Source organism: Natrix helvetica (genome assembly GCF_964273705.1).
Source record: "Natrix helvetica genome assembly, chromosome: 1".
NCBI classification, from domain to species: domain Eukaryota; kingdom Metazoa; phylum Chordata; class Lepidosauria; order Squamata; family Natricidae; genus Natrix; species Natrix helvetica.
Genome location: NC_138548.1, coordinates 244,779,681 through 244,805,297, shown reverse-complemented (window position 1 = coordinate 244,805,297; position 25,617 = coordinate 244,779,681). Strand labels below are relative to the sequence as shown.

At 40.4% G+C, this 25,617-nt stretch overlaps 1 protein-coding gene across 3 annotated transcripts in view; it reads left to right on the top strand.

Annotated features, from left to right (window-relative positions):
* Nucleotides 1-25,617, top strand: part of CACNA1G (calcium voltage-gated channel subunit alpha1 G) — a 466,079-nt gene that overhangs the window by 209,453 nt on the left and 231,009 nt on the right. For all 3 annotated transcript variants that reach the window (XM_081937178.1, XM_081937177.1, XM_081937176.1), the window contains exons 2-3: nt 8,851-8,962; nt 10,917-11,050. In XM_081937178.1, the coding sequence (XP_081793304.1) occupies nt 8,851-8,962; nt 10,917-11,050 (246 nt within the window). The remainder of the gene's footprint in view (nt 1-8,850; nt 8,963-10,916; nt 11,051-25,617) is intronic.

Here is a 25,617-nt window from a genome sequence, read left to right as displayed (position 1 = left end):
CCATCTTCCTTTCCACCTGCTTGTCCATCACAAATGTTCCATACAAACCAGTCATGATGAACTACTGTATTCTAAACTCCCGTTTCAAACGTCAGGCAGCCTTGTTGCTACAGCTGTCATATATGTTAAAACACAGAGAATTTTTCCTGGCTCCAGCTGGCTCCTTAGGAACTGGGCCAGGGGCCTCATCAGCATGTAAATATATGCAGATTTGTTTTTGACACGCACACATACACAACTACTCTTTATGGTGGAAGAAGACTACAATCTATAATATGGTATTAGGAAGGATTAGAAAGTGAGAAGCCTTTCCCCTTGTTTCCATTGTTATGATGTTTCCTATTAACTGCAGGAAAATATATTTTGGCTTTTGATCAGCCATCAAATCAACACAACAAGGAAAAATGGCTAGAGGTCCTGGTAGGAGGCTGACTTCTCTCCTTCCAGTAATTTCTCTGCACATTGCTCATTTGTTGTTAAAAACATCAGGGACTGCTGCTCCTGATTGCTCCCCGTGCTCCTTAGTTGACTGATGGAGAAAGTGAATTACGGTCTTGGTACATGACAGCTGAAGTCAAAGGTCAACGGAGCCATGTAGTTTGCCTCTAAAGAACAGAGAGAATAAGATTTTAGGATACAGGCTGTTCCACTGCAAGCCAGATTTTCTGTATATGAGCACGAGTGTCTCCCATATGGGATGCTGGTTGATCAAATCTTCCATCATTTTCCTGTTTATTCAAGCAGCCATAGAAAGACCTCAGCTTGGCACTGCAGAAATAAGAGATCCTTGATGCTCTCTGAACTTGGTTGTTTCCTTACAGACATTTCATTACCCAATGGATGACTTGGGAATGGGTAATGACTACCCAGTGCTAGTCAACCCCCCCCAAACCCCAAGCTCAGAGATCAGCAAGGACCCTTCATTTCAACCCTGAGCTACAAATATTCTTCTTTATTGAATATCTAACCATTTCTCTTTATACGATTGTCATTTCCTAAATCAGCCCCATAAAGCCGCTACGAAAGAACACATATCACCTTCATACAAAAACCTTTTGTAGGATTCATTTCTGGAATATTTTGCTTAAACCTCACACTCAACCCTGGGAGATGAAGAAAATCTACACTGATGCTACTCAGACTGCGTTATGCAAATGATGCCTACAATATAGCAGAGGCCCTAGAGGGAAAAGTGCAGTCATGATCATGGAGGCGCAGCACAAATATTGCCCTTCATGGAAGGGTCCCTTTTTGTGATCCTTAGGCTGACAGCTGAGATTCCTATTAGCAGTAGCTCATAGGTTCATTGCTGACTGTCATCAGGGAAAATGATCTCCTCTTATTCATCTCTAGAAAATCAAGCTGAAAGCAGTTGTATTGCATAATGCTATCCCGGGCTTCTTTAGCTGTAGCTGTAGCTGTAGCTAAAGACCATTCTTCAAATGCTTGCATCTGAATAATAATCCACAGTAAATATATTTGGTTTGGTTTTGTGATAATCTTGGAAGATTTGGGATGATTTTTTTTAAATAGGCAGCCCCTGGGTCATTGTTGTGTGATGGCATCCAATCTCTGAAAATTGACCAAGTTTACCAAGAGGAAAATGATGTGGTAGCCACCAAACAACAAATCCCCAATGAGCATTATTATTGCTGCTTATGTTGTAGCCCGCACACAAGTTATATGCTAAACCAAAAAACTAAGTTTGTGCAAGTGTTCATCTGTACATGGACCAAAAGTTCTCCTCATTTTTTTACGAAGAAACTTTTGCTCAGCTTCCAATTACTCCCTGAACTACAGAGTTCTGCTATAAGAAATTGGGAATTCATAGACGCCTCTCCTGGTGGAACTCTTTGCATGTTTATAAGTGCTTAGAACTGGAAGCTGTGAGGTTGATAGATTTTGAAGGTTGGTGTCTAAAGAATTGGTTGATTTTTATATATAGACTGCTGTTAAATTCTGAGCTGATGCTGATATTTAATGCTTTCATTTTAGTTCAAAGAAATATTTACACATTTTGAGAACATGAATTCTGGCTCCTAGCTTAGATTACAGCTTTCCTGGAAATTCATCTCACATAAAGCAATAGAGGGGCAGACAGAATGAGCAACAGAGAGAAAGCGATATAACTGCCTTGAAAAATGTAGTTCCTTTCATTTTGTGTAGTTTGGGTGGCCTCCATCATTTGGAGTGATTGGCTTTCAGACCTTTGCCATCAATGAGATGCAAAGACTTTAACAAAATAAAGTTTCATAACGTAACCAGTTGGCCAATCCAGCTTGATGACAGAAGGAATATATATACATATAAAAAGCGAGTGAACGTGTTAAATGTGTAGCACACATTGAAAAGGATGGAATCAAGACTCTGTACAACCTTAACTGTGTCTTGCTACAAAATATAAATCAACATTTATTCCTGTTTGATGATGATCTTTTTTAACAGGATGAAAAGAGGAAGAAATAATTCTACAAACCAAGAATGGGGACATTTTATAGCCTCAGCTCAGAGCTATATCTCTTGGTTTCCAGAGTCTAACATGAAAAAGCCTTCAGTTTGGAGAGTGTTTTCTTTCAGTGTAGCCAACAGAAGGGACAGGCCTAATGCCTCAGGTGTCTTGAGGGACACTTTTATGGTACGGTGTGACAGAGCCTTGGCCTAGCCTCCTCATCCCCAGCTTTTCAGCCTTGCTGTATGCATGACTGGCATCAAGCCTGATAACATCACATGGCAACCTTGGACAACTGCCAAGACCTACTCACCAAGTTTGTTTTTTACAATGTCCCGGATTTCAGCTTCTTCTTCAGCTGGAAGAAAGGAGTGGCCTGCAAAGAGGAGTTCCCAGCATGGTTGGTGTCACACTTCCAGTATGAGAACTCCCAAAGCTCAAACCTAGAAGAAACTGCCCAGGCACCCAAACATGATACAGCTAGATCAGAGTCCTTTTTACTGACTAGAATGAAGCTATTTGAAGAAGCTATCTGGTTCTCTGTTAACATGGAGCAAACACTCTTTCTTTCTCCTGACTTTCCCCCATGATTGAATTGCAATTTGGCCCAACACATTCAGACTTGGAGCTGGGCAACACTTAGTTGTTGACAGAACCATAGTTTCCACTCTGAGTAGAAGAAATGTTTGGAAATTAATGTTTTGCCCAATGTAATCTCCCCCAATCCAGAAACTGCACTGTCTAGTTTACCCTTTGTAGTATCTTGCTGAAAGCCACCCAAAACTTCCTGGGCAAGTATATGTGCAATTTTTTTTTTAGTCCATTAGTATTGGCTGTCCCTACATAATGGTGTTTATGTGCAGCAATAGTCCATAGTTGGAAAGATAAATGAGACTTAAGTATTTGCCTCTGATTGGATTGCTCATAAAATTATCAGAGGTAGTTACAACTGGGTTACTTCCAAATGTAATCCCAATATAAACCATGTTGCAAGACAGTTAATTGCCATTTCTTTGCCATCATCCAAGGTTGTCCTGAGTCTTATGTCCTGGATTATATTCTTGTGGCACTGTTTCTGGTTCAAACCATGGGAACTGGATAGTTGTAGGTAGAGAAAAGAGACAGTGAGAATCAAATGAAAATGCTATATACACTTGGAAAAAATTTATGAGTGGGAAAAATATCAACAAACACAGATGCTGGTTAATGCATCAGCCTGTTTTCCATCTGATCAGTATCTCTGGGATCATGTGATTTTGCAAGCTTAGAGACAACATAATATTTAGATCAGAATTTGAAGTTTGAAGTTCTAGTTGCTAATGGGCTCTTTTAGCTCAAGGTTCTTTGAATTTTGGCAATTTCTGTGGCTGAGCTTGCCTATGTAAAGAATAGCATGCTTTATTCTTCTTCCATTATGGAGTGCTTGTTCCTCCATGTTCCTTAATGGAGGGCCTCATAACACATCAAAAGTTACAGCACTGGTCTCTCACTGACTCCTCATTACCTCAAGCCCTTAAATAATTTCAGAATTCCATTCAACCACTTCTGGTGAAATTGTTCAAAACAAGAGAGGCAGGATGGATTGTAAAATTCCATCTGTTGTAACATTGACAGGGGTTTGTACTAACAGGCTAGTTTCCAAATTTTCAAATCACAGAACATAGTTTTTATATGAAAACCAGTAGAAATGTAATAGCCCTTGGTATAAACTTGATCATATAATTTCTTTCATAAATAAACTTACAAAGTGTTACGAAGTACAGAAAACTATCAAAAATTATACTAGACCCAATTCGAAAGGAAGTTCTCCAGATGGACAGACATGGGGATGTGAGCTCTGAAGAGCCTCACGTGAACCCTGCCTGACAAACCAACTCTGGGGATTCTTTATTGAATCAGAACTCCTCTGGAGTGGGGGCAAAGAAGGAGCAGCATCTCATCAGACCCAGGGGGAGGCAACAGGTTCCTTGCAGGTTGGAGATTTGCCCTCTAAATCAGAATAGGAGCGGCAACATGGCTGCACAAGAAGCTGACTACCAGCCAAAGCAACTGAACAGGAGTGTGAGGGTGAGATGAAAGATTGGTAAGAAAATTCATTTAACCCACAGTCATAAATCAAAACTTGGAAAAGGCAAAGAATCCTGAGAGTACAAATAATATTAATAGACAGATCTGGATTTTGGCAAAAGGAAAGAAAGAAAGGGAAAATGGAGAGTTGAAACATTAGCCCCCCAAAAAGGCCATTTGTTTGAAACAATTCGGACAGAAAGGGAGAAAGCAGAGAAGTGACAAACCCACTCAAATGCAAACTCTAAATTTGGTTTTGGATTTGAAATAGAAACCAAACATTCTGAAGGAATTACTTCGTCCGAATGTCTTCCAACTAATATATTTTAAGCAACTCCAATTAATAAGAGGTGGAATGCAACAACAGAGAAAGATCAAGAAAAAATTTTCTCACTGACAACTGATAACCTAATCTTGCCTTAGCTGGAAGTTTTAATTAACCAACTGCCATATATCAGAACTTGGAAAAGCAGGAGGTGAAAGAAACATACCCGGGTTTGGCTGTAAGTAAGTGTGTTCCAATTGATATATTTTGAGCAATTGTGGCCAATGAGAGGTGGAGAGTTGCAAGGGAAAAATAATAACAAGGTCAAGAGCTGAGAAAATATGAAGTTTTATTCTCTTTTTCTTTTCTACAAAAGATCAAGATGGCTCCAGCTTCTCTTCTGTTTTCATATCAGTTGAATTAGCTAAATTTAAGGTCGACCAGAACTTTGAAATAAGATCTGTATAACTTACCGCAATTTTGGAACTGGACATTAAGGAAGAAAAAAGACCAAGATGGCTCCTGTCGCTCTTCTCCACTGCAGCTGAATTAGACAAATTTAAGGTGGACCAGAACCTTAAAATAAGAACTGTATAATTAACTATAACTTTGGAACTAGACATTATGGAAAGGTGGGAATTTGAAGAACTATGTGTAATTATTAAAAAAATATGCATAAATCATTAAAATCAAGCCTAAACAGAATTCTGAATTCAGACAAGCAGTTATTTAAAGAAGAAGGGAAGGAAGAAGTGAGGGAGAGATAATGAAGAGTAGAAACGGTTGGAAATAAAAAGCAGACAAAAAACTCCATAGGGTTTGGCAGTGGTATAGGGAAAATTGAAAAGGAGGGAATAAGAAATAAAGAAATAAAAAGCAGACAAAAGATGTTTCAGGGGTTGACAGTGGCATAAGAAAAATTGAAGAAGGAGGTTATGCCCTAACAAAGGGAAATATAAAAGATTTCTTTGATGGTAGTTTGGGGAAAATTGAAGAGGATGGACATGTCAAAACAAAGAAAAGAGAGAAGGCAGGAATAGAGAAGTTGGACAAAAGACTTACTAGGAAAAAATCAGACAACTAGAAGTTGTTATATGGGAAAATACAAAGCTGAGATAAGGGGTTTACTCCTAAATATGACAATAAAATTAAGTTGCTGATTGATTATGATAATGCAAAGATAATTAAATAAAGGTTAAAATATATGGAATATGGACAAATATGAAATTGATATGGGGAGATTGTAAAGCAGAGGTTTGTGATTCACTTTTATACATGATAATTAAACTGAGTTGCTAATTGATTGAATATGGCAATAGAAGGACAATTAAGCATGAGTCAAAATATATGAAACATGGACATATATAGAACTTCTAAGATGATGAACAAAGTGAGATGTGTACCGCTTGTTGTTCTATATAGTAGATTAAGGGAATTGTGATGAACATTGAACAGTAAGGATTGCCATTTATAGACAATTAAGGGTAACCTAAACCAAGATATGGAAAAATGGAGAGGGAGCATGAAATATACTTACAATGGGAAACTATTAAGATTTAAAGACAGAATCACAAGGTGGGGGTGTGTAAGGATGCATAATTATATAATTATATAAATATAACGATGAAAATAGCTGGGAATTGTAACCAGGTCTACCTCTCGGCCAAAATGAGGTGGAGGGGGGGTTTAAAAGCACAATAACTATATGTGTATACTTTTTTCTTCTCTTTTTAAAAAAAGAAGGTGGAAAATATATGTTAAAATTAAATATGTATATTGAAAAGGAATTATAAATATGATCAACATATTTATCTCAGAAGCTAAAATACACCAAGTAAATGAGATGAAGAGTGTGAAGTAGAGGGAAGAGGTAAGGGAAGAAGAGAGGGAGGAGAGAGGGCAGGGAGGGGAAGAGGAGGAGAGAAAGCAGGAGTGGAAAGGGGAGAGAGGAGAAGGAGAGAGGAAGGGGAAGTAGAGAAGAGAAGGGTGAGAGAGGGAAGAAAGGAGGTAGGGAGGCAGAGGAGAGAGGGAGAAAAAAGTGATAGATAAGGTATAAATATGGTGTACAGAGAGCAGAAGAACCAATAGTTTTTGGGAGTTGATGGCAAGACGAAATGAGGTAAACATTTAATAATGCAATGCGATGTTGGCTATATAATAGTATACATTTGGTTTTATGTTATGAAAATGAAAAAAATAAGAAACTATATATATGTGTGTGTGTGTGTGTGTGTGTGTGTGTGTGTATGTATGTATGTATGTATTTGTGTTACAACCCCTGGTATGACTAAATATGGGAGGAAGGTCACTATTCCCTCTTTCTGTCCTTCGGCTTATCACAGAAGACTCCCTTTATTTATTTATCAGTACAAATACATTGCCTCCTTCTTGGGATTGAGAAAATGTATCTGGCGCCAAGTCACCCAACTGGCCATAGTGGAACTAGAATTCACAATCTCCTGGTATTTAGCCTGATGCCTTAACCATTGCACAAAACCTGTTCTTGACATGTCCTTTACCATCTGTTATTTCACTTCAGGAAGTTGCTCTGAGAATACATTCATGTTATTGTTCATGAAGTCAAAGCACTGGTGTGCCATGCTTCAGTTTTTGGCTATTGAAAGTCTGCTTCCAACTAAAAAGTGCCACTCAATGCAGGATGTTTATGGGGATGACTAAGTTGATATTAATATTGTGCATCACTGGACCAAAAAAATGTCAAGATGGTAAACCAGGAAGAGCTGATTTTCTATGATCAAGGACAAAATAGGTGACCTATGATAGCAACTAATGCGTTTCATATGAGATAGGTTGATGAACTAACTGAAAACAATCAACTGATTACTCAAAGTGGAATTGCTGTCAAGCTTTGCTTTTCAGAAGAATGCACGGGGTCACTTTATTGATCACATTAATGATCTTCATTATTATTGTTCAATATCGGAAGGTCTGTGCAAGAAGAGTTCCTTGAATGCTGAGGGTAGAGAGAAATAGAAAAGTTTTCTATTTCAAATAAAACTTTTAAGAGTTGACATTTTGCAGTAATGGTTGTCACACTACAGAAATGAAGGTGAGAAATTTCTTCCACAGATCGCAATAGGCAGTGAAACAGACTCATCATTATTAAGCATAAATGAAGTGTCAGTCTATGAATATTATCTTGAAACCTTTGGGGGGTGGGATTAAAATTCAGACCTCTGCAGGAAAACTCTTGATTTTGGAGTTGCAAAACTTGTTAGTCAAATGGATTTTCTTGAACCTGGCACTACTATCAACTTAGAGCACTACTTTGCAACACCCACAAGTTTTAAACAATGTTTAAGTAGAATTTGGAAGCACAAGAAGGAAATTTTGATACAACATCATATTGCTTGTCTTCATATGTCATGAGCTACCCAAGAAATTAACCTGAAGTTGATTGTCACCTTTTTACTTCATGTACCATATAGTCCCAACTTGGTGCTTCTACCTTTTCCGAAAATTGAAGAAATTTGACTCAAGAAGAAGAGATGGAAAGGATTGTCTTGACATAGTTGAAGAGGCAAAGCATGGGGTTCTTTTATGGTGGCATTATTTAGCCTGCCAATTGTCAATTTATTGCAGGAGAGCAGTAAATGACGGCAATATATGGAGAAGTAAATACAAGTAACAAAGGAAATCATTTTAAAGATTATTTTCCTAATTCATGCATTAAAAATTCCAAATGTAAAGTTATAGAGGTGGAGGCTTTATTTTTCATTTAACCCTTATATCTTCCCCAGGATTTGCTGGCCAAAGATAGGAAGCAGACAAAATGTATGTTTTACAGAACTGCAGTATGAACTGGGGTGCCTACGGGTGTGACTGTTTGGCAGGAGCAAGATACATGATTTTCTTTTTGGGAGAAGGTAAATTACAAAGAAGTAGGACTGTTACTGTTAAAGGAAGACACTGGCACTCAAATTCACATGTTTTGGCTACTCTTTTCTATAGTGCCTTAACTAAAATAGGTATAAAAATGCCTCCATGTCTTAGAATATGTGTTTAATTTTCTAAACTTGGTCTTTTCCTTGACTGACCCCTTTTGCACCTGGTTTGAAAGAATGAGTATGCTGGTAATTCTCCTGAACTGTGTCACTTTGGGCATGTTCCACCCTTGTGAAGACATGGGCTGCAACTCTCCACGCTGCAAGATCCTCCAGGTAAAAGTTGTTTTATCTTTATGCCAGTTTGTCAAAATGTAATACAAGAGAGAGGCCTTAGCTTAGTGGAAAAAGACGCTCATGTTTTGACTGCATCAGGCTTCAGGTTCAATCTCTAGCATCTCAAGCTTTCTTTTTCGTGTGTTTAAAAGACCAACTACGACTTTATAAGGGTCTGCCTTTGAAAAGTATCTGGAAGCTTCAGTTGATCCAAAATACAGTGGCCCACATGGTTTTGTGCAGGCCTAAATGTGCAAGGGACACGGTGACTCAAGGGCTAAGACGCTGAGCTTGTCGATCAGAAAGGTCGGCGGTTCGAATTCCTAGCACCGCTTAACTGAGTGAGCTCCCATTACTTTTCCCAGCTTCTGCCAACCTAGCAGTTTGAAAGCATGTAAAAATGCAAGTAGAAAAATAGGACCTCCCTTTGGTGGGAAAGTAACAGAGTTTGGAGTGCCTTCAGCATTTAGTTGTTTAGTCACATGACCATGGAGACGTCTTCGGACAGCGCTGGCTCTTCAGCTTTGAAACGGAGATCAGCACCGCCCCCTAGAATGACTAGCACATATGTGCAAGGAGAACCTTTACCTTTACCTAAATGTGCATATATGTCATCTCTACCTTTACCTTTACCTAAATGTGCATATATGTCACCTCTCCTCCTGGAGTTACATTGGCTGCCAATTTGTTTCTGGGTCCAATTCAAGGTGCTGCTTAAAGGTGTTTGTCACCTTCAAAGCCCTACATGGCTTGGGACCAGGTTATGTAAATGACTGTCTTTCCTGGTCCACATATACCTGACCCACCAGAGGAAGGAGACAGGAAATGCTACAGGTTCCCTCTCCTAATGATCTAACTAGCACGATGAAGAAGTAAGACTTTCTCCATGGTGGCTCCCTCCCTATGGAACCTCATCCCTGAGGAGATAAAATTGGCCTACACTTTCACACTCTTTTCCAAGGCCCCTGAGGGTTTGCTACAAAGAACCCAGAGTTGGATGGAGCCCATCAAATGGCTTATTTGAGTGGACTGATTGTTTCATCAGGGGTGGGGGTGGGGATTTTTGCATTTTATTGTTTTTTATTAAGCTACCCGGAGTCACTGAAAGTGAGTTGGTAGGTCATATAAATGTTCACAAATAAAGAAATAAGGAACATGATATGCAAGTCTGAGTGAGAATAGCTCTCATGGCAAATGTTTTCACCTGATTTAAGACCTTGTAGCCTGTATCCTACATTCCATGGATATAGGGAAGTTCTGTTAGATGCAATTCTCTCTCTGGTCTGTTTGTCATATGGGTAAAGAATCAAGATTGATTTCTTACCTATCATTCTTGAGCTATCCATATGCATAGTTTTCATGACATATATCCAAGGAAAGCAGTAAATGCTAAATTTACTGCAGAAACTAGCAGGAATTCAAATACACAGAGCCAAACATTTATTTGGGATGGGGAATTCACCTCAAATCCAAACATTATTCAGTGTGGGAGATCCACTGAGAACTGAAATTTGGATCTAAAGAGGAAGCAAAACCACCGATTCCCACTGTTAAAATGTAGGGGAGTTGTTTTTGACACAAAGTGGGGCAAACAATCTGTCACATGAGGGTAATTCATAGTCTAGTTTGTTCAGATCTTGGCTTCCTACCTAAATAAATCTGGTTGTGGTTGGAGATTCATAGCCAACTTGAATAGGCTTTCTTTACTCATTTTGGCACTGGAGATGAGGAAACATCCAGTTCATATAGCTGTGCACTTTCGTCCCACGTCTGGGGATGAAATAATTTCCTTGCCCATCATTCTTTTACACTTAGAAATGTGGGAAGAGTTGTCTTCAGGAGGATATAAGATTGGGATGGAGGATGGCTTTAGAACAGATCGGGTCAGATTTCTTGAAAAATGAACTGCCACCAGCTCAGATTTTTGTCACAGATCCTACTTTTTATCTTCCAGAGCTTTGATGATTTTATCTTTGCCTTCTTTGCGGTGGAAATGATAATCAAGATGATTGCCTTGGGGATTTTTGGGAAGAAGTGCTACCTGGGAGACACGTGGAATCGTCTGGATTTTTTTATAGTTTTAGCTGGGTAAGTCAGAAATTAATTCTCAAACAAAAAGCAATTTTCTGCTGAAAACAGCTGAGAAATAGATTATCGTGTTCATATTTCTTAGTTATTACATGTAGCTAAATGGAACAAATGTAGAAAGTTTTAGCATAATATTGTGCCTAGCGCAAATTGTATAGAGTTTCAGTTGCTTAGCTCTACTTTTTAATGTTTCTAGCTTTATTCTGGCAAACTTTCTCTCCCAAGGTCCCTCCAGATGTGTTGGGAACTGCAATTCCCAGAGTGCAACCAATGGCAGCCTTGGCTGAAAATTCTCACCACTGCAATCCTCATGCACGCCAATTATGCCATACATACAAAGAGCAAAAAAATGCAACAGAGGCCTATTATTTATTTTGCCTCATTCAGAATTACATGATAGATGTCAGCGAACATTTTCCCGGCATTTGGAGTACTTTCTTTCAGCTACTGAAAGACATTAAAGACACTATAAATAATCTCATTGGAGATTTATGGAGTGTTTTATAAATCCCTGCCAAGAGTTTCTGTGTTCTGTTATTTCTGGTGTGCAAAGTTGGAATTTTCAGGGGCTCTTGCACAAGTGGCCTCGGAGTCATTCGCCTCTCCTTTTGATGCAAAAAGCTCAGGGGATGCTGATATGGACATGGGGAGGTGGAAGATGGAAGGTGAGGGCATTGTTGGGAAAATTAGGAACGCTCTAACTTTGCATCAGAAAGTTTCCTTCTATGTTCTACTCATATCCTTCTCCAGAAGTATTTTTTAACCTGCAAAGAGTATTAATGAAAAGATAATGTTTTTTACGTATGGCACATGTTCTGTTCCTCCTGTAATGACCCACATATCTATGATAAAATAAAAATATTTTTAAAAATCCTTGGAAAATTGCAGAGACAGATGTATTAGGAAACAGAGAGAGTCAGAAGAACTGGATGTCCAGTTTAGCCCCACTTGTTTAAGAGTAAAAGGATCACATGGGTGTGAGGCTGTGAGCCCATGTTTGCTAGCTCAGGGGCAGACTTTGTGTGCCATATTTGGAGCTGCCTTCCAAAGTGGATGGACCAGACCAGTGGTGGGATCCTGCTGGTGGTGATTGTGCCCTTGTGCACACTGCGCGTGCATGCACAGTTTTACGGCAATTTATCTTCCATGTTACTGCTGAAGAGTAACACAGCTGGGGTGCGGCAATCCGCTCTGTCCTGCGAATTAGCTGAGAAGATATAGGTCAGTAAAGCGCAGGGTCGGGCAGGCGGGCCCACCTGATCGTTGGGGCGAACCACTTCACTCCCAGCTGATCGTTGGAGCTACCGATTCACACCCAACCAGTCTGGACCGGGTAGAATCCCATCCCTGGACCAGACCATTCTGACAAGGAATGAAGGGGAGGCTTTAAGCAGCATTTAAGCAGTTTTACCCCTCAAAATGTCCAAACCCCCCAAATGGTGGTGGTGGGGAGAGACTAGAGTTTCGGCCTCACTACTCAGAGTGGGGAACAGAGAAGGAGTCCTGGTGGATCTTTTTTTTTTTTTTTTTTGTATGCCAGGCACCGGGGGTGGGCAGTCTTCCTAGGGCAGGATTTTTAAAAAGTCTCATCTAATTCAAGGGTCCCCAACCCCTGGTCCAGCAACTAGGCTGCCCAAACAAGCAATTCCCCATTGGCGGCATGTGAAACCACACCCGCTTTGGTCCACAGGAAAAACTCTCTCTCTCGAGCCCAAAAGGTTGGGGGCCACTGATCTAATCAGTTGCAATTCATCGTTACTGTTCCTTTTGGTTACGGTAGAGGATTTTCCAATGATTTGTACTCCATGATGTTTACTTGGGAAAGGACATTATTTGGTGACTGAGGACCTGATTTACCAACATAAAGCTCCAGGTGTGTTTCCAAGTAGCAATGGAAGGGAGATTCCCCCAAACTTGCTGCCGGTCAAAGAATGCTATATGTTACAGAATACAATTATGTTGTAAAGGACAGACCAGAGATCTGTGTAATGTTTCTAATGGCCTAGAGCAAGGATCGGCAGCCTTAAACACTCAAAGAGTCACAAAGATCCTAATCGGAAGCCCCCCCGTTCAGTTCTGAAGCCGACTGGATGTCTGGTTCCCCCACCATAGAGTCTTCTCCTAAAACGGCATCCTTTTTCCTCTACCTGTCCTAACCGAAAGCCCTATCAATTGTGGAGCTGACCAGTGACAAAGAGCCACAGCAGAGGGATGAAAGAGCCACATGCGGGCTCCAGGACCCCCCCTGGCCTAGAGTTAACCTTGAATTTTCTGCAGGAAATCACATGGAGCCAACCTGATTAAAATACAGAATGATGCCAATGAAAGATAACATTTGTAGCTCAGGGTTGAAATGGGGCAGGGGTCCTTGGTGCTGTCTGAGCTTGGTTGTTTTCTTGCAGACATTTCCTTACTGTACTGTGATGTTACTGGTGATGTTACTCAGTTTGGGTAATGAAATACCTGCAAGAAAATAACCAAGCTCAGAGAGCACCAAGGACCCTTCACAGAGGAATCCGTTTTTGTTATGTACTAAGAGCGTCCACCAGCAGGTGGCGCTGGCCCGATCACCCCTGATTGGTCCAACTGAGCCAAATTCTTGGCGGGACAACTCCTGTTCTCCTATTGGTTACCGGTCTGACAGCTGTCAGTATAAATAGCTGTCAGCCGGTCTGTTGTTGTTCTGTTCTTACCTGAGTTATTAATAAACAGTTAACCGTTCAGCAGCCTCCTCGTCCTTATTACCTCAGAACTTAAAAGTTTTTATATACAGAGACTACCTTGTGCAAATCTCTAGGACTTTGTATGTAGGAAGCATCACCCCTGGGCAGCCATTCTCTATTATCCCAGTCTAGAAGATGAAGTGAATAAGAATTGTAGGCAAAGGTGTGACAGCAGCAACAGATGTCCCCAGCACCTCTGTCCCCACTGTGCCCCTTTCAGCCAGCAAACGGGCAGTACGAATGGGTGTTCCTTACCACCTTTTCCATGGGCCTCCTCGCTTCCCATGGCACTCGCAATGTTAACTTTTGCAGACAGCAGCAAGGGAGGAAGGCCACTGTGAAGGCTGACAGCCACAAACCCCACTTTCCTTTGTTCCCTGCCAGCCTGTGTGCTGCTTTCCATACTGTAAGGGCTCCACAACTTTGGGCGGACATAGCTGGCATCCTCCTCAAGCATTTGCTCCGGCTCCAGAAATATGGGTAGTCTCAGTTTCATGCCGATTGTCCAAATGGATGAGGTTTCAGCGAGTTTGTTTAAAGCATGAAGGCTGCATTCCAAAAAGGGGATATTTCAGTCAAAATGTGCGTGATTGCCCTTTTGTTTTGAGGGAATGCGACCAAGTTTTTGCCTTTCATGAAGTGGGTTTTTTTTTCCCTTCCAGAGGCACCTGGTTTAAATTAAAGGTTCTTTCTAGCACCCGAGAATCTCCTGGCTGAGGTTTCCAATCCACATGAAAAGTTCCTGGCCTTCAGCCAGAGAGGGTTAAATTTCCTTGACACATAAAGGGCTCGGAGGCTCTCTCTCTCTCTCTCTCTCTTCACCTTCCTATTGACGATCTCTTAGACTTCTGCCCCTACTGCCACACACACCCTTTTGTGTATAATTAGCTGGAATTTCCTGAAATGGACTAAAGGGTTTGAGAAAGAAACCGCAATTGCCACGTTTTTCGGGTTAGGAAGTCAGCAGCAAAAGCTCATCATACTGGTAGAAGCAATTTGTTTAGAGGGATGATAGCAGGGGTGGGCTGCTGGGGATTCGCAGGGGTTCAGGAGAACCTCTAGCTAAGATTCTGTGCAGTTTGGAGAACCCCCAAATCTCACTCCTGGCTGGTTCCACCAACTCCTCCCCAGACTGCCAGGAGTCCCTACACAGCCCATTTTGGATGCAGGTAAGTGCAGGGTGTGCACGGAGGCTCAGGGAGGGTGAAAAAAGAGCCTACCCGAAGATCGGGAAGGCCAGAAACGGGCTTGTTTCCGGCCCCCAGAGGGCCTCAGAAGCCTGGGGAGGCCGTTTTCACCCACCCGGAGCCTCAAGGAAAGCCTCTGGAGCCCAGGGAGGGCAAAAATGCCCCCCTCCACTGTAGTGCAGGAGACCAACTAGGCCACGGCCACCATGGCCATGGCCAACCAGCAACTAGGCAGAGAACCTCTTGCTAAAACTTTTGAGGTTTTCCACCCCTGAATGATAGGTTCTTGTAAGATCCTCCTCCTCCTCTTGTTCTTGTTGTTGTTCTCCTCCTTCTTCTGTAGCAGCAGCAGCAATTCACCTTTCTTTAATTTAAGCTATAGAGTTCAAAGCAGTGCACATATGTAGGAGGCACAACATCATGGTTGCAAGGATTCCTGAGATGGTGTTCCCGATCCCCTCAACCCCAGTTGTGTTTCATGTGGCAGGAAAAAAAAAAGAATTGTGAAATGCCTGGGGATGCAGTAATCGTATTAGCTGCAAATTGTTTTAATGGAAAGAAAATGTTAGTTTTGTATAAATTAAATGTTTTGTCACTTTTACAAATGCCCAGCTTGTCTTCAAACAGGTCAGCTCTGACCCCCCCCCCCCCCGAGTTGCATATCTTTCCTTTAGGAAGGAAGATTCAGTCAAATGAGACTTGCTTACAGCCACATAGACTCACGTGTGGGTCTGGGTGCGAAGAAATCTCTGCTCAAAACATATAATCCATTGTAGTGTATATGGTCTAGTAGTAGCTTAGCCAGCTTCATTATTCCAGCTCTTCAACATCTGGAAGCTTTCTCTTAACTTGATGCTGTCCAGAAGTATTGAAGCTATAGCCAGCCTGGCAGAAATACAGCTGGGATTCTGGGACTTGCTGTCTCCATAACCTGGAGGCTACCAGGTTGGAGAAGACTGGGGTACGATATAAAAATCTGCATTGGCTGCCGATTTGAGGAAGCCCTTGGCAGGCAATTCAATCTCTAGTATTTTTACTAGCTACAATGAACTTTGGACAGGATTTCCTAAGAGGGGGACTACATCAAGGTCAAGGAATAATCATACTTTAACTTTGAGGTTATATAGATAATTATAGTCATGCAGGTTTCATCAGTGGAGTATCAGAGAAGGTGGTCCAGCAGTGATGCTGGTAGCAGTGGTGAATTCTGAGAGCTGTTTGAGGATGCTCCTTTGGGATCTGAAGCCTGCCTCTCGGAGTTTTGCTATAGGACTCAGTTAAACAAACAAGGTTTCAGATTTAGGTAAATGTGGATTTTGAACCCAGGACAGTCTTCTTAGCTGCCCAAGGGGCTGTTAGTGACTGCAGATAGTCTGATCTTACTTTCTCTAATTTCCTACACTTCCTAAGGGCTCTGGATATTGCCATAAATCACAGAATGGCCAAGTCTAAGTTTAAGGCCTGTGATTCTTCTTGCATTAGTGTGTAATTCAAATTTTATTAAATCCTTACAGCAACAAAATGTGAATTTGACACCATAATAACTGAAGTCCCATACAGCCAGATGTGGTATTCAGCAGGTTCTGACCAGTTCTGGAGAACTATTTTGAGTAGTTCGGAGAACTGGTAAATACCACCTCTGACTGGCCCCGCCCCCATCTATTCTCTGCCTCCCAAGTCCCAGCTGATAGGGAGGAAATGGGGATTTTGCAGTAACCTTCCCCTAGAGTGGAGAGGGAGTGGAGATTTTACAGTATCCTTCCCTTGCCACACCCACCAAGCCACGCCCACAGAACCAGTAGTATTTTTTTTGAATCCCACTACTGCATACAGCTGATTGTCAAAGTAGAAGTATAAGAATAAACCCAAGTCCCTAAATACATCTTACATTTGTTTATGAGTTTGTGAAGAGGGAATTTATTAGTACTTTTGAAAAAGATGATCCTAATGCGATGAACTGTCAGTCCTAAAATTGCAGAGTTGACTGCTCTGCAAAGTGAAATTCAAGTCTTCAGATGGACACCAGATCAAGGGCAGCCATATTCTTGTCTCCTCCCTGTTTTTCAAGAGAGGCAGTTACTCCAACTAACTCCATCTGTCCCGTTCTAGAGCAATATTTTTCACAGTTGCTAACTTTAAGATGTCTGGATTTCAAAAACCTAGAATCTCCAGCCAGCTGGCTGAGGAATTCTGGGAGTTGAAGTCTAAACATTGTAAAATCACCCAGGTTGAGAAACACTAGCATAGATAATGATTTCTCACTCCCCTTCCCCCGCTCTTCATCTTGAAAAAAAATCACATCTTCATCTACACTGTTTCCCTGAAAATAAGATCTCCTTGGATAATAAGCCCAATTGGGCTTTTAAGCACATGCGCTAAAATAAGCCCCCCCCCCCAAATATTGCAACACAGAAGCAGCCATGAGGTGAGCATGCTCGCTGCCCCTTGTACCTCAAAAGTACTCCCCAAAAATAAGGCCAAGCACTTATTTCAGGGGTCAAAACAAAATAAGGCCCTGTCTTATTTTCGGAGAAATACAGTTGTATTAGCTCTTTGAGGTAATCAGACAAGAAGCACAACTATGAGTACTAACTCTGTATTTTATGGTTAGATTAACAGAACCTTGCAAGACTACAAATATTTCTCATGTTACTCTCCAGAAACTAGGGAGGGGTCATTCTGAAACACTTCCCAAACCTCATTTGCTTTGGTGAGCTCAGTTACCTTTGACACAATGATTGTCTTCCCTGTATCTCTTCCTCCTGTCTCCCAAGGTCATTAACACATACCATTACGGTTGGCTAAGAGATGGCCAGCATATCCAGCAACAAATGAAAGTGCATTTTAACATCTCTTTTAAATTGTTTGTTTAGCACGGCAAACATTGATCGGAATTTGGGAAAGAATCTACTTCTGCTGAGCCCAAACTCAATTAAATGGTAGTCATTCAGAGACGATTCTGCATTTCAGCTATTGGACACAAATCAAATATGTGCCAGAGAACTATCAATTCAGTCTCACATTACCCCCAAAGGCTCAGTTATTACATCATGGTAACTATGAGAATCCAGTTGAACAATCCTGCATTACCCGTGGGGAATGTAGAGCATCATTTTGTGCCTCCTGATTCCTCTCTGCTATCTAGGCTGCCTTGCCCCTTTTCTCACCAGCACTTTCTGAGAGTCGCGTGCAAAGAAGACAGCATATAATTCTGAACATGTGTGAAGTTTGCTGAATTGAAACCTAGCCGAGGCTTCCCTCCTAGGCTTTTGCTTGGCCAATTTAGCACAGTCTAATAACATCTGCAGCGCTTTGTTCATGCCAGGCTTTGGGGGCCTATTCAGATGTGTTGAAACTCCCTTCCGAACATGCCTTTCAGAGGCCAGTCTGGAGAAGATCTTCCATGAGCTGATCCTTGGTTTACACAGCAGAGAGAGTTTAACTTGCAGTAGGAAAGTATATGCCACTTGCTAGCCATAAGTTGAAAATTTCAATGAACAGCCAGTTGGTTAGGATAGAGCAGGGGTCGGCAACCTTAAACACCCAAAGAACCACAAAGGTCCTAACCAAAAGCCCCCTGTTTAATTCTGGAGCTGACCAGAAGTCAGTTTCCCCCACAATAGAGTCTCCTCCTAGCACGGCATCCTTTTTCCTCCTCCTGTCCTAACCAAAAGCCCTAACCCTATCAATTATGGAGCCAACTGGTGACAGGGAGCCACAGCAGTGGGCTGAAAGAGCCACATGAGGCTCCTGAGCCATGGGTTGCTCTGGGATAGAGAGTATGGTGCTGTCTAGATACACCAGCAGTATTGGAAAACGAAGTCAGGAGGGAATTTGGAGCAAGGGAAAAAGTAATGAAGCTTTCAAAGTTGGCTTAAGTGGCTTTCACCAGAAGTTAGAGACTTTTTTTTTGGCTTTCTTCTGCTTCATATTGATTCTGTTTGGAACTATTTCTCTTTTCTGCATATATATGTTTGAAGGACTAGAAGCAATTCTCCCTGCTCCATTATTAAAACAAAGACACGTTAAGGATAATTAGTCTGGAGTTCGAACTCATTCATTCATTCATTTGTGCAAAATAAAATTATCTAAGCAGAGTTGTATCATAGATAGGCAATGTATTTTTTCAATACAGTGGCAGACCTGTTTATTTATTATAATAGCCAAGGTGGTGCAGTGGTTAGAGTGCAGTACTGCAGGCTACTTCAGCTGACTGCTAGCTGCAGTTTGGCAGTTCAAATCTCACCGGTTCAAGATTGACTCAGCCTCCCATCCTTCCAAGGTCAGTAAAATGAGGATCCAAATTGTTGGGGGCCATATGCTGACTTTGTAAACTGCTTAGGGAGGGCTGTAAAAGCACTATGAAGCTGTATATAAGTCTAAGTGCTATTGCTATTTATTTTTATTTGTCCAATTTCTGTGGCCACCCATCTCACACAAAGCTATTCTGGGTGGCATACAATAAAACCAAAAATTAAAGCATTCTGCAGAACCAATTAAAACAACAAATATAATGCAGCAAAAATAAAATGCAGTCCTTTCCCTTAGTGCCATTTAGCTCCTTCCCCTACCTAACTTTAATTTAAAAAGTGGAAAAAAGAAACTCTTAGGAATGTGAGCTCAGAGGTGGTAGAGAAGATTCTGCATTGCCAGAGGCTTTTTCAGGGTGGTCCATGTGATTTTTGTGATGGGCTATGCCTCACCGTGGCAATCATTTTAGGACCCAGTAGACATCTTCATCATTCCAAATATTTATTCATTTATCCCCATTTTCCTCTAGGAATTCAAGACAATGTGGATATCACTACCCCTTTCAGGATTTTCCCCATATAACAAGGGGAGAAATTATATAACATTAATGAGGTAAATTGGCCTAAGAGAATTTGAGTGGCCCAGTGGTGGGATTCAACATTTTTTTACTCCTGATTCTGTGAACATGGCTTGGTAGGCATGGCAGGGGAAGGATACTGTAAAATCTTGATTCCCTCCCCACTCCAGGGGAAGGGTACTGCAAAATCCCCTTTCCCTCCCGATCAGCTGGGACTTGGGAGGCAGAGAATAGATGGGGGCGAACTACTCAAAATTTCCACTACCGGTTCTCCAGAATTGGTCAGAACCTGTTGAATTCCATCTCTGGAGTGGCCCAAAGTTAATCTGTAAGCTTCCGTGACTGAAAATAGGCTAAATTTAGTTCTCCCTGCTGCTAATCCAGCACCTGAACTATCCTGCTGGCTGAAATTCTAAAATGGTTGCTTGCCTCAGGCAAGATATTATGGAAGGGCAGGCTGTTTGAAATTACATATATGATGAAATATTGATGGAGTATTTAACAGATTTGCTCTCACAACGTGTTGCGTGGTGGATCATAATGGTCATGTGTTTTGAAGCATGTGTGTGCCTGCAGAGAAGTTATTTCTACTATCCTGATGTGCTTTAGATGGTGCTTTGAAAGGGCCAGGCCGAATCTTTGAGAGACAGGGCTACTTCAACACTGGAGAAGGAGGAACATGCTGGGAGAAGCAGAGCCTCTTTAGATTGTTCGAAAAATTTAATGTGAATTATCTTGATGGAACAGTATAATATTGCCCTAAGCAATGTTATGCTAGTTGCATAACAGTAAGTAATGATTCTTCATGCCTTGGAGCACATGGGCAGTCTCTCTCTCTTTTAAAAGTCCCACTACTTTGGAATTTAACCAGAAAATTCAGGATAAAAGCCACGTCAGCATTTGTTATGAACCATTTCTCTCTCACTGACGGTCTGCCCTATTCCCTTTGGGACCCAATCTAAAGCAACCCAGCTAACAAAGATTAACATTTTCAATACAAAATTAAATATCCTTTCCCCCTCTCCTGTTCCCCAAGCTCATCGACTTTCATTGAAGTTTCATTGCTGAGGAATATATGTCCCTTTTTTTTCTTCATTACTTTATATAGCTTTCCTTTCTACAGGGAAAGCTGAAAGTTATTGGAAAAAATAACCTTTGTCTGTTCCTATCATCTATCTATCTATCTATCTATCTATCTATCTATCTATCTATCTATCTATCTATCATCTATCTATCATTTATCAATCCTATCTATCATCTATCTATCTATCTATCTATCTATCTATCTATCTATCTATCTATCTATCATCTATCAATCATTATCTATCATTATCTGTCTGTCTCTATCTATTGTCTATCTATCATCCATCCACCCACCCACCCAACCCCACCTACCTACCTACCTACCTACCTACCTACCTACCTACCTACCTACCTACCTACCTACCTACCTATCTACTTACCTTTCATATCTATCTATCTATCTATCTATCTATCTATCTATCTATCTATCTATCTATCTATCTATCTATCTATCTATCTATCTATCTATCATCTATCTATCATCTATCTATCATTTATCAATCCTATCTATCATCTATCTATCTATCTATCTATCTATCTATCTATCTATCTATCTATCTATCATCTATCAATCATTATCTATCATTACTGTCTGTCTCTATCTATTGTCTATCTATCATCCATCCACCCACCCACCCAACCCCACCTACCTACCTACCTACCTACCTACCTACCTACCTACCTACCTACTTACCTTTCATATCTATCTATCTATCTATCTATCTATCTATCTATCTATCTATCTATCTATATCTATATCTATCATCTATCTATCTATCTATCTATCTATCTATCTATCTATCTATCATCTATCTATATAATCTATCAATCATTATCTACCATTATCTGTCTGTCTCTATCTATTGTCTATCTATCATCCACCCACCCACCCACCCACCTACCTACCTACCTACCTACCTACCTACCTACCTACTTACCTTTCATCTCTATCATTTTGAAACAAGAGTATTTAATTCAGTAGTAAATTGTTTTAACATTGGTTAATGTTAGGGCAGTCCTTTTCAACTATTATGATGTTCTGTTTATCCTTATAAAGGACATCTGGTTCCTTCAACACAAATCTCCCCGACAAGGCCTTACCTTTACATTTTGCCCTGCTAAATTTTGAGGAAGCTCATGATTCACTGCGATCATATGATGCATGTCTTAACACTCTTCCCCAAAGTATTTTTCTACATTTGTCCTCCCACTTAACGGTTGAGCTTATTGGAGTTGAAAAGGAACATTAGCATGTTATCCCATCTTTCTAAAACTGCAGCTCTGCCTAGAACAGGGCTGGACATAGAAATGAGGTGTTTTAATGACTCATGTAATTATTGGTCATTATTTCAATGGTCATTCTTGAAAATTAATATTGAAAGGGTCATTGAAGGTTAACCAGGGATTTGGCGGCATACTTTGTCACCCAAAGGATAATGTAACTGAAGCATTTCAACATGTAAGAAGCTGAGATATGTAGGATAAATATGCTTGTCACAGAATGCAAGAATTAAGGAAAGAAAGGTTCATCTTAATTTTGATAAGAGTTGTGATACATTCTGATGAAATGCCTGTCTGCAAGGTTAAACATTGCTTCTGCAAGCAATACTGATTTTATGCCTTCTCATGAAAAAAGACCCACTCACAGATACACATAGTTGTAGAAGAAAGGATATGTTCCGGGTAAGTTATTGAATGAAGGCACAAAGCAGTAGTTCCTTTCCAACTACATTCTGGGTAGCAGCTTACTGGAGATCACATTGAAAATCATACAAGTTGAACAAGATACTTTAACAATAATTTGCCCACTATTATCTGTGCAGAGCAATCTTCAGTGTATCCTAGAGGAGTCATATGAGGCAATTATCACCCAGTAATCTGAGTGTTTATGTTATACCTTGTTACATGCGCTCACACACAAATATGCAGAGGAGTTATTTGGCAGACATATTAATGAAGAAAGTGTGTCCAAAAGAAATAGATCTGAAGAACAGCTGGCTCTGTTGCATCAAAAAGAAATCCAACGATAGTATGCATAAATGAATAAAAGTGTCAGTCATGTTGTGATTGCTACGACCATTTCAAACCTCTCTGAACCCAGGATGAAGAAGATTCTCAGCAGACAAATTCATAACATTAGTTGCAATTTCTATTTCCGTACGAATTTACTCTTTAAAAAAAAGTAAGGCAAAGTTTTTTTAAAGTAAACATGGGTGATCTGTAGCTCTAGAACCTACTGGGCAATCTGTGGCCCTAGAACCTAGAACCTTCCCCAACATTTTATTCAGTTTTGTTACATTTTGTTAGCATGATGATAGATGAAAATCTGCAGTCAAGGCATCCTAAAAAGGGCCAATTTCTTTCCTTCCTTTTGACGAAGATACATGCTGAATCCCAATTATGACCTAAACTTATTGATCAGGTGTAGCCTTTCAAAATGAGAATGATGTGGTACAAATGTGTGCACTTTCCATGAGCTTTGGACTTTTTCATTTTTGTGACAAATCACGTGTATTTATTTGAAGTCTTTTTATACCATTTCTCATTGGAAAGAATGTCATAGTGTTCCACAAGTCCAATGAAAAGCAATTAAAAGCAGTCCTTTTAAAAAGGTGGCTATTAAAGGGAGTTAATGCCCAGGTGAGTCCAGTGTAAACAGAAGACTTTGGAGAGCCTTTGGACCCTGGAGAGGAAATGAGATGGGCAGGACAGGTATGACCTCTTTGAGACAAAAAGATGGAGCAGGGCATTTTGCAAAGAACATTGGTGCTTGGGAGGCTACTATGATTGGAATAAACTTAATTTGTTTAAGGGTTTGTAGAACAATATTTAAATGAATCATTGTGGCGGAGGTATTCCTGCCCAGGAATTAATGCAGTTAACATATCAGTCAAAGCTGATAATCATGTCAACCCTACAAGGCAGATCAACCCTACAAGCCAGTCAAAGCTGATAATCATGTCAACCCTACAAGGCAGATCAGACTAAGAGCAGACATCATGTAGATCTAAAACTATTTTTCTTAGAATAATAATAATAAGGCCTTGCAAGTGCCAATGTATTTCCCCTTCTCCCTCTTTTATTGCCAGGTGAATTGGAAATGGGAGGCCAATCTGTCTGAGTGTTTTTCATAAAATACATTCATGATCTGTGTTCATTGACTTTGCTTGTTGGGAGCATGCAAGAAGTTGCAGTCCCAGTCACATGAGGTCCTTGCTTAATGACCTCTGATCCTCACTTAATATTGGCCACAGAAACCGCTGAGATTGCCATCACTAAGTTATGCAGTTGATTGATGTCATGCTTTAAGACCACATTGCTTGGTGGTCATAATCTAATTGCTGTCACAACCCGAGTACTTTTTGTACTGATGAAAGTTCTTTCTAAATTCCATAATAAACAGACCCAACAGCTTAATACAGCATTGTAGACCAGATGGTACATTGAGTTGTGCAAGATTGTCAGGGAACTAACCGAATGCTATTCTTTAGACGCTACCTTACCAAAATCACGTAATAGGGCCTCCAATAACAAATTGAGTTCAAAGGAAGCCACAGTCAACAGTATTAAAAGTTGCTGAGAGATCAAGTAAGAGTACCAGACTCACATTCTTTCTAGCCTCATTAAGGTAATCCATCATGGTGACCAAGGCTCACCCAGTAACCAGACTGGAATGTACGGTAGGAGCATATTTAGCTAATTTCTTTCTTACTGTTGGATCAGAGTTTTTTTGTTTGTTTTTAATTATTTTGTTTTTGTTGCTTTGCTAATTGAAATGGTCAATACATTGATTAAATATATTTAGAAATAATGGCTATAAGTTTCAGCTACCTAATGGTACATTGTATTTCAAAATAAAGAAAAAATCCTAATTGTAAGAGTCTATGGAGATTCTCAGTGATCCAGGTCATGGTTGTCCCAAAGGTGCTTTTTCAAGAGGCAACTGGACTTTCTGGTTTTCCTTTGGAGACCTTTCATTTTTTATCCAAGAAGAACTGAAGAAGCAAAATGTCTTCAAAGAAAAACGAGAAAGTCCAGTTGCCTCTTGAAAAAGCACCTTTGAGGGCCTAATTATAAGATTTGTTCAACAACGGAACAATATTTCTCTAACTTGGGAGTATTTTTTAAAAAAGAAAGGACTGGACAACCACCTCTTGAGAATGGTTAAATTGGTTTTCCTGGACATTATTGAAGATTTAATAAGATTATTTTTGAAGTCCCTTCCAACTCCTCAACTGTATGATTCTATGATGACAGTCTCCAAGAACATCTATAGTTAAGCAACCATCACTATCTCATTTGCCATGCCCCAAAAGCAATAGCAATGTTTCTGACCTTCTCCCTGCACCTCCTTGTCCGTGTTATCTGTTTCATCTCTTCCTTTTCCTCTCTTTGCTCATCACTCACTCTTTTCAACGATTGATGATCTAGTAACGGGGACATTTAAACTTATTAGCCAAAAGAGGCTCAATTAAAAATAAGGAATTATGGAATGCTGGAATCAGGTAATAAAGTTTTTGGTGCACCAGGCTTCATGTGACTTGTGGGTGATTCATTGTATGTACAAATATTTATTATCAATGCATACCGCTTACCAAGAGTGCAATGGGAGTTGCACCAACTTTGCATGCAAATTGCATAAGTGCATTCATTTTTCCGATATGGAACTCTGTTCTTCAGTACAAGCCAGTGAGTTTGAGGCAGCCGACTGTTTGATGAGGTGTGCAACAACTGAGAGAAAAAAGT